This window comes from Triticum urartu, unplaced genomic scaffold (assembly GCF_003073215.2).
Source record: "Triticum urartu cultivar G1812 unplaced genomic scaffold, Tu2.1 TuUngrouped_contig_4631, whole genome shotgun sequence".
Lineage (NCBI taxonomy): Eukaryota > Viridiplantae > Streptophyta > Magnoliopsida > Poales > Poaceae > Triticum > Triticum urartu.
The window spans coordinates 1-8972 of NW_024115235.1; the positions used below are offsets into that span (position 1 = coordinate 1).

General features: G+C 41.5%; 1 protein-coding gene across 1 annotated transcript; it reads left to right on the forward strand.

Annotated features, from left to right (window-relative positions):
• Positions 1–464: 464 nt before the first annotated feature.
• Positions 465–8385, forward strand: LOC125528097 (probable peptide/nitrate transporter At3g43790). Its single transcript, XM_048692608.1, has 17 exons — positions 465–612; positions 2105–2145; positions 2265–2325; positions 2482–2584; positions 2670–2772; positions 2861–2914; positions 4539–4601; positions 6113–6162; positions 6250–6325; positions 6402–6611; positions 6766–6853; positions 7026–7111; positions 7199–7306; positions 7790–7834; positions 7941–8029; positions 8128–8171; positions 8288–8385. The coding sequence occupies exons 1-17, from the start codon at positions 465–467 to the stop codon at positions 8383–8385; spliced, it is 1467 nt and encodes a 488-aa protein (XP_048548565.1).
• The last annotated feature ends 587 nt before the right edge of the window (positions 8386–8972 follow it).

Genomic DNA, 8972 nt, shown 5'->3' on the forward strand with positions numbered 1-8972 from the left:
AGCGGTCGCGGCCTCTGGTGTGGTGGCCCAGGGTGGAAGAGGCAGCCAAACAGGATGAAAGAGCCGAGTCGGTCGGAGGAGGCCGTATCAAGTTTGGAGACGAAGAAGCAATGTATGTGCATAAGCTGTTCATCCTGTTCGTTGCCTCTTTGCCTCTGTGTTTTTTAGAACATGCATTTTTTGTTTCGACAAGATATCTCCCGTGTGTTGAGTCTTGGCTGGTTTCTCCGTCTGGTCACATGCATGCATGCATGCAGCATTTTCTACTAGGTCCACGTGCAAAAGATTAAGAACCATCAGGCGAGGCAACGTGTAATTTTTTGACAGTAGAGCACGGCTAAATATGTCATGGAGATCGTACAAATGCAGAACACTCTCAGTAGACTCAACTGAAAATAGCAGGCCGAGCTAATCCAAAGTTCCTTTCTTGTCCATCAGACGAGAAGAGCGAGGCGGCTGCTGCGATGGCGGTTGCGGCGCCGCCATTGTTGAAGGGAATGAAGCTTTGCAAGAAGGGGTGCCCCGGGTGCAGGCTGGATGAGATCAACAAGACCAAGACAGGCATCCCCTACCTCAACTTCTGCTACATCTGGATCGTCTGCCTCTGCTCTAGTAAGTGTAAACCACTCCATTTCGTTTGTGTTTCTTGGCTCTGCATGGGACGAACGTTTCTTACGTAGTTGCTCTTTCATTCACAAAAAGCTACTGAACTAGTAGCACTCTATATTTCCATTGCATGGTTGTGGTCATATTTTATTAGCTATAAAAAATTCGTCCGTTCCAAAATATAAGCCCCTGTGGATCGTGTAGCGACTGGGAAAGGCTTTTGCTGAAAAAGCACGTCACTCCATCACCCCTACCCGGGACGGGATTCAGCCACGCCAACAGCGGGGTACTTGGAAAATCAACTCTCTCCCTCAAAAAAGAAATGAGACCTCAGATCAAAGATGGAGGGCATCATTGTGGTGGTATGCTACTGCCTATACTGGCCATCCCAAAAATGCTTCTCCTGGTCGTTGGCAGATACGATGACAATGTCAGCGATAGAGGTGAGAGGGACATGTTCACACTGAACAGATCGATGTGGATGGGGAAAGGAAGAAAATCAACTGATGTTCTCGCGTACTGAAGGCGATGCTAAGAAGTATTGACATATGCAAAGTTCGTTACTATAGCCATCAGGAGTATTGCAGGTGTATCACCACATTGCCCGATAGAGTCAAGTTGTGTGGAACTGAGGTTGCTCTCATGATGAAACGGTTAAGAGTCATGTCTTTTTTTTTTTTTTTGGATGGACGACGCTGAACTGTGCCCAATAGAGTCTGAACTAAGTGTATGTTCTCATGTTAGTCGTGTCATAGTCAGTTTGTGTGTATCGATGAGAAAATAAATACCAACGTAAAGATAGACACACAACAATTAAGTTAAGTGTGTGCGTGTGCGTGTGCGTGTTGCGTGCGTGCGTGCGTGCGTGTGTGTTTGTGTTTAGTCTATATGCCCAAAACTACTAGTCCAGACGATGGGTCATGTCCGGTTGGCGAGTACAATAGTGTCTTGGGCCATATACAATGCAAGGTGTTTATGAAAATAAATTGATTTTTTCTTCAAGCACCGGTGCTTATTTGTAAGCACATACGCTTACTTAGGAACCTCTGCCGTCGAAATAAGCATCGGAGAAAAATAATAATTTACTTCTACAAACACTTTTCTAAACACCTTGCATTTTCATGGTCTTAGTTTTGTATACCGTGTGTCGGCCTGCACGCAAGGATGTGTCCTTGTACTATTATGTAGGCAGTAGGTACATGTTGTTACTGTCTCATGATCGGCCTGGACAGGACTTTAGGAGGTAGTCCCAAACATGTGTCCTTATCATTTAATTAATGATTTTTGCCTATACTCTTACAATTTATTTATATAAATCATATATATGTCACCTTCTTAAACAAATTTAAACATATCCCTCTTGTTTGTTTTTGTTCAAACTACATCAAACTAGGTCAACGCTCCCAAACTAATACCTTGTTTTCTTTTGTCCTTCCAGCACTACCAATTCATTCATTGTTCTACAAACTAATACCTTGTTTTCTTTCTGTCTTTCCAGCACTACCAATTCATTCATTGTTCCCCTATCTATACTTTATGGTACGCAGAGATGTTATAGTTTGCAACATTTATCTCAATGATATTCATTGAAGTTATTGTTTAAATTTGTACACCTAACGCTGACTAATTGTATGCTGAATTTTGCTATGGTGCAATAGATTAGAGACTTGAAAGTCGCAAAGCAAGAACAAGATATCGGGTTCTTTGCTGGTTTTGTCGGTGAGCATCGCCCCTACTCATGGTTTGACAACAAAGGAAGAAACGAGAGGGAAATTAAATACAAGTACACTAAGTAGAGTAGTAGACTTTGATAGCCTTATGTGACAACGGTTATTTTTTATTAATAATGACTGACATTATACTCTCTGTGTTTAGGGGCTACTTACTTCCTTGCAAGAACTATTACTGCTGTGCCATGGGGCATGTTTGCTGACAAATATGGGAGGAAGCCTTGCATTGTGATCAGTATCCTCTCAGTGTATGGCAGATTCATGCATAGTATGGAAATATATTTCTCTCCTATCAATTAAATCGAAGTAAATCTTATTCTACTTCTATTTCAGGATCATATTTAACACCTTGTTCGGCCTTAGCACGACTTACTGGATGGCAATTGTAACTAGGGGGCTACTTGGGTTACTTTGTGGTATACTAGGACCAATCAAGGTAATTTATTGATTGTGCAGCTACTATGATTAATTAAGAAAATGATACTTAGATGTTGAACTCTCATGGTTGCGTATGCATTCCCTAGGCCTATGCTTCGGAAGTCTGCAGGACAGAGCACCAAGCTCTTGGAATTTCTCTGGTAAGAATAGTTCATCTTTTTTTAAGAAACCACCAAGAGCCCTAGCTATTCATTAAGAAGAAATACAGGAGAGTCCGGACCCCAAAACCACACAATCCTCGGTAATTAAAACTTGATGAAACCACACAAACCCTACCCAAAACTAGGTATGTAGCAACGCCAACCAACCACAACCACGGCTTCTTCACCAATGGGTAGAGAATCCAAAACAAAAAGGAAGCAGAAATGAACCCTTCCACCATCACAGAAGATGGCAAGCCCTGACACCCCTGCTAATGTAGCTCACACAACCTACTACACCCAAAGGCGATGATCTTCCGCCAATATTGCCTTGCCTGCCACAAAGGTTTGCCACTCCAAAACAATGTCTCCAAGAAGTACGTCACATTGATCATGACGCTACTACCCAAATCGGCGAAGTCAGGTTTGGGACTTCACGAGAAAAGAGACCCCAATGGGTGGATGAGCATTAGGTCCATGACAATCACATCAGGTGCCACAACCGGCATTGGGTTGTTGCAAGGGTAGTCTACCACACCACTCACTAGAGGCACCGCCTCGCTCTTCCCAGCAAAAGGCGTCCCCGGTGAAGAGTTGCCTCCCACCCCCATACCATCACGCCAGATATATGCTCCGAAGTGGCCTCGCAAACGGCCGAGGGTGTTTCCACCTTGAGTTCATTCGCTCATAGTCAAAATGAAACATTGCACACACTACAAGTCCTACAACCCAAACTGCGTATGAAGACTACCCGCGGACCTTGATTGTCAATTAAGACCTAGGTTCGACTCCTTATCCATGTGTGTTGACCTATCCCATGAGCCGAGTGGATGACCCTAATGCCCATAAGGCCGAGAGCCACCACCCTACAGTGACGAGCCATGACACTACTTCCTGGATCTACTATCATGTTGAGTGGGCCTTTTCCTAGTGCAACTGTGTTGCCTTGGAATCTTCTGCTCCTACCAGCGAGGTCTCATCCAACAACACCTTCATGTATCCCACCCTTTACAAATCTAGATGGGTGGGGGCAAGCTCGCTTGCTCCAGATCCAAAAGTGTTGGAGCATTCCCATCCAAAAGCGTACATAGTGGAACACTAGGAGGGGAGGTATCCAAGTCCATAGAGGAAAACACGCTACCAAGGGCCCATAAATGTCACACCACCGACATCCACACCACTCACCATGCAACTATTGCTCCTATATAACCGTCAATTCTTAGCTACACACCGATGCCCTCACCTCCCACTCCCCCTGACTACGAGAAGACACCATCTGGTAATTCAGAGCCACCATCCTAGCTCACTGCTCTGCCATGCGATAAGTGTTGGGTAGAGCCCCACCCCTTGGGAAGACTATAAGATTGTCACCGTTGCCATTCAAGGCTGCGACAATGGTAGTGAGGGTCTGTCATGGGGAGGCCGGTGGCGTTGGAGGGGGGGTCGCCCATGTTCGCCCCAAGCGAGTTTAGCAGGTTTGGGGGTTGGAAAAATGTTGTGATTCCGAACAGTTTGCCTTTTCGTTTTGTGTTTCTGGTTGTCTATTTTTATTTACTTGAAGGCTTAGATTATAATGCTTATATCATTGTAACAACTATACACTTATGTGCGACACTATATGTAGGTTACATCTTCGCGAGCAATAGCTTTTGTTATTGGACCAGCCATCGGAGGATTTCTTTCCCAGGTGAGGATCAATCCACTTTCAGTAGAAATATGGAAAAAAAATCCTTGTGTAGTTAATGTTTCATTTTAAAAACTAAGGGCAAGTTAGATCCAGGAGCATAGAGGAGATGTTGAATATGGCAGTCCTAGAAGGTCATTACTACATAACTCATTAATAATCAGCTACAAATGTATGCATCCATAATCTATAACTTAAAATAATAAATACTATACTAGTTGGCGCAAAAATGTCAACACCCACAAATAAGAAACACCGCTTTCCCAGTCGCCCATGGGGGGCCCATGAGAAACTATGGCTTCCCCTAGCAAGCCACCACTAGCCACCATTGTATCCTCTCACCTTCACTCATGAGCCCGGTAGGCATATGGACCCTCCTTCCTTGTCCTTCGCCCTCATTGGTCGTGTGCGGGAGATGCGTGGAGATAAGGATGTGAGGATATCGATCAGCGCAACGCTTATGGATCATAAAGGCGACCATGACATGAGCATCCATTAATGGGTAGTGGAGAACGCGATGTTCCGTGATTTCGGCAGATGGTGAACAACATGTTATTTTTGTAGGTTGCAGCGTAGGGTGTGTCTTGTGTTGGTTGGCTCCTTCTAGTTTGATTGAATTTTTGCACTTCTCATATCAAGGCCCTTCAACAAGACATTTGGCAATCTCACATGTGTACCCTTTCGTCGGCATCAGCTAGTGTTTGGGTAACTTGCGTCATCCACTAGGCGGATCGCGGAGTGATGATGGCAATTATCAAATGAGGGAGTGCTAGTTAAGACATGGTGTGGTGGTATAGTCTTTGATTGGATCCAATCCAGCAATGGTGGCATTGAGGTCTTAGTCGGCAATTGAAGTACTCCCTCCGATCCATATTACTTGCCATTCAAACGGATGTATCTAGCACTAAAATACATCTAGGCACATCTGTTTGAGCCACAAATAATATGGATAGGAGGGAGTACTTGCTATCTTGGTGAAAATCTAGGCTTGGCTATTTAGACCAACTAGATGACACTCTTCAACATTTTCTACCTGAGAGTGTGACTATGGGGTACCGATACATGATTCTTGGATGAAAATCTAGACTACGTCAGTCGTATCCCCTGATAGAGTTATCTCTGTGAAAACTATGCTCCTCTACTCATTGATGTTTAGAATTTCTTGTGTGCAAAGAATCTCTTGGTAGCCCTGACGTATGGGTAACAAGGAACTTGCTTTGGCATGTATTTGTGTTCGGCAATATGCCATGATGTGTTTTTTCTTCTTTGTTTTTTTAGTTTGTGAGGTTTCTAATTGTGGCTATATGTCTCCTTGGTTGATCTCGAACTTTCATATCATGCTTGTATAAAAAAATTGCAAGGTTCAGAAACGCTTTATTCTAAGTGGGTTTTAGCTGAATTCATATTTAATGATTTAAAGTAATAACCGTTTGGAAGGATGGACATAATCTCTCCCTTTCGAGACTTTACTCATGTACACTGACTAGCATTGAGAATTCTCTATCTTGTATCAGCCTGCAAAGAAGTATCCCAATATTTTTTCAGAGAAATCCATATTTGGAAGGTAAATTATTACTCATACTATTACAATGATATAAATATTTGCATCATTTAGACCATAAGATAACCTTTCAGTTACATGTACCTTTAGGTTTCCATATTTCCTCCCTTCCTTCGCCATATCAGTTTTAGCGGCAGGAGCATGTGTTGCGTGCATTTGGCTTCCGGTATGCCCCTTGCCCTGTAAATCTCTCTATGATACATTCTCTCCCTTGAATTCCTACTTAAAAATTATTTTCTTAGGAAACTTTGCACATGCACCATGATGACAATGTAGAAGCCATTGATACAATGGAGGCACAAGTTGTTGATCCAAACATAGTAAATGTGAAAGGTATACAATCTAGATCGGGGAGATTCGCATCTACAATGAGCCTGTTAAAGAACTGGCAATTGATGTCAGCAATTACCCTCTACTGTGTGTTTTCTCTCTATGATACCGCTTATATTGAGGTAAATCTATATTTATGTATCTTCAACATATTCAACAACATTTCAATATGAAAAGATGCACGTGTTAATATTATCTATATACTATAGCTAACCATTCAATTGGGGAACTCAAGAAACTTCACGTGTTCATTTTCTATGTAAATTCCATGTTCAGATATTTTCACTCTGGGCTGTGAGCAGCAGAAAATACCGGGGACTAAATTTTACATCTGAGGACGTTGGTACTGTGCTAGCTATCTCGGGTATGTGAAGTTTCTTTGCATTGAATAGTATGTTGATTGTGAAAGAGAGACATGGTCAACGACAAAATGAATGAAACAAATACGTACATAAGTAAACTGACTACTTTACACATTACATGTAGCAGTTGTTTTGAATTCTTTACCTTATGATCATCTTCGCTTGATATTGTAGGTATTGGTATTTTTGTATATCAACTCGTGGTTTATCCATTCCTTGCCAAGTATGCTGGGTTAATCAAGCCATTCCGTTCTGCAGCGGTAGGTGAGAAGAACATTTTATGTTGAGATACTTCTTTAATATCACAAAACTATTGTACAATACTAAATGCATGTGTGTTTTTCCAGGTATTATCTATACTACTTGTTGCAACATATCCATTCATAGCCAACCTATATGGTGTGGAGCTCAAAGTACTCATCAATATAGCTTCGCTTCTAAAAAATATGTTTGCGGTAAGTTCACTTATATGATCAAAGCAAAACTATTAATATATTATTATTTTTGATTCTTCACTGGAAGTGAAAGTACAAATTAGGGGTGTTCATTGTTGGGTTAAAAAATACATACAAACCCATCCTATAAAAATATTTTAGTTACCCTACTATACAAATATTTTTGGTTCTATACGTGTATGTATACTATAGAAAAGTAAGACGAGAGGTGGGGGTGAAAGCTTTGATCTTTTTTAAACCAAAATCTTATGCAAACATGTTGGTCATCTTGTTGCAGACGCAGGAAGATCAACCATATTTCCCTTTTCAAAAAGAAAACTAATAATTTGTTGATTACAATTTTTGGGAGGCTTGGAGAATCCATATTCAAGCACCCTAGTACAAATGAAATAAAATTACCCTTATAGAAACAAGGCCGGTGGAAAGTGGCTTAATAGATAATCAGTCATGAACATATTTTCATGTTTATCTTAAATGAAACAGGCAACGATTACGACTGCGTGCAATATTCTGCAAAACACTGTGGTGGTATGTAGTATAACTATCATATATACCTGCAATTGTATTAGCCTTATGGCATTTTCTTTGAGCCACTTTCACTATGTTCTAAATTCTTTGATGGAAAAATGTATAGAGGCAAGAACAAAGGGGTGTTGCAAATGGTATCAGTGTTACTTTGATGTCAATCTTCAAAGCAGCAGGTCCAGCAGCAGCAGGAGTTCTGTAAGTACAATGTTTCTTTTCTTTTATGAGATCCCTCTAGTTCCTTCTTTGCTAAGTGTGTTTCCTAGCCAATTAACTGTATTTCTTTCCTCCTGTAGGTTTTCATGGGCTCAGAAGAACACAACGGGGTTGTTCTTACCAGGTAAACACACTCTTTTCCAATCCATACTAATTGCATTTGCCTTTGCTTTAACCTGAATGGAATCGGGTACATATTATCAAGAAATACACTTATTTTATTTATCATGTGACATGCAGGTGACCAGATCCTTTTCATATTCTTGAATATGGTGGCAATAATTGGACTCTTGATGACGTTCAAGCCATTTTTCTCACTGCCGAGTGCGACAAAATAACGACCCCACAATTATGTACATTTAGAAGGTGTTTGGTTTGCCATTGTTAACGTGAAAATAATAAGAATCTCATTAGAGGACGGTACTAGTCATTGAATGTTCTTAATGTTAAAGCAAAGCTTTACTACGTAATCACAAAGGACATCAACGCTAGCTAGTACATCGTCCGCCTAGGTACAATAGTCAACATGATTCGTATGGCACAAAGTTGGTCCATCTCAGAGGCCACAACATTGGGACCTCTCCGACAAGAAATAACAAAACATGAGGCAAACCAAAGTTTCAACTAGACCTTAAGGTATTTAATTTGAGTAGCCACCGTGTATGAGTCAAATATCTTGCTATTAAGAGCATCCATCCCACCACGTTGCGAACTGCACTGATGGATGTCACCATGTTGATTGCTTCCTCCATCACGCATAACTCGACTATGAATGGGCCATGGACAAACTCCCGGCAGTTTTCTCTCGTCTCAATCACGACACGAGAGTGATCCTTCGCCACGACACTCTATCCACCCTTGTTTTGTCCCATCAACATTGATATTCAACATTTGAGCATCAAGTGCCTCCAATTTATCCCGATGC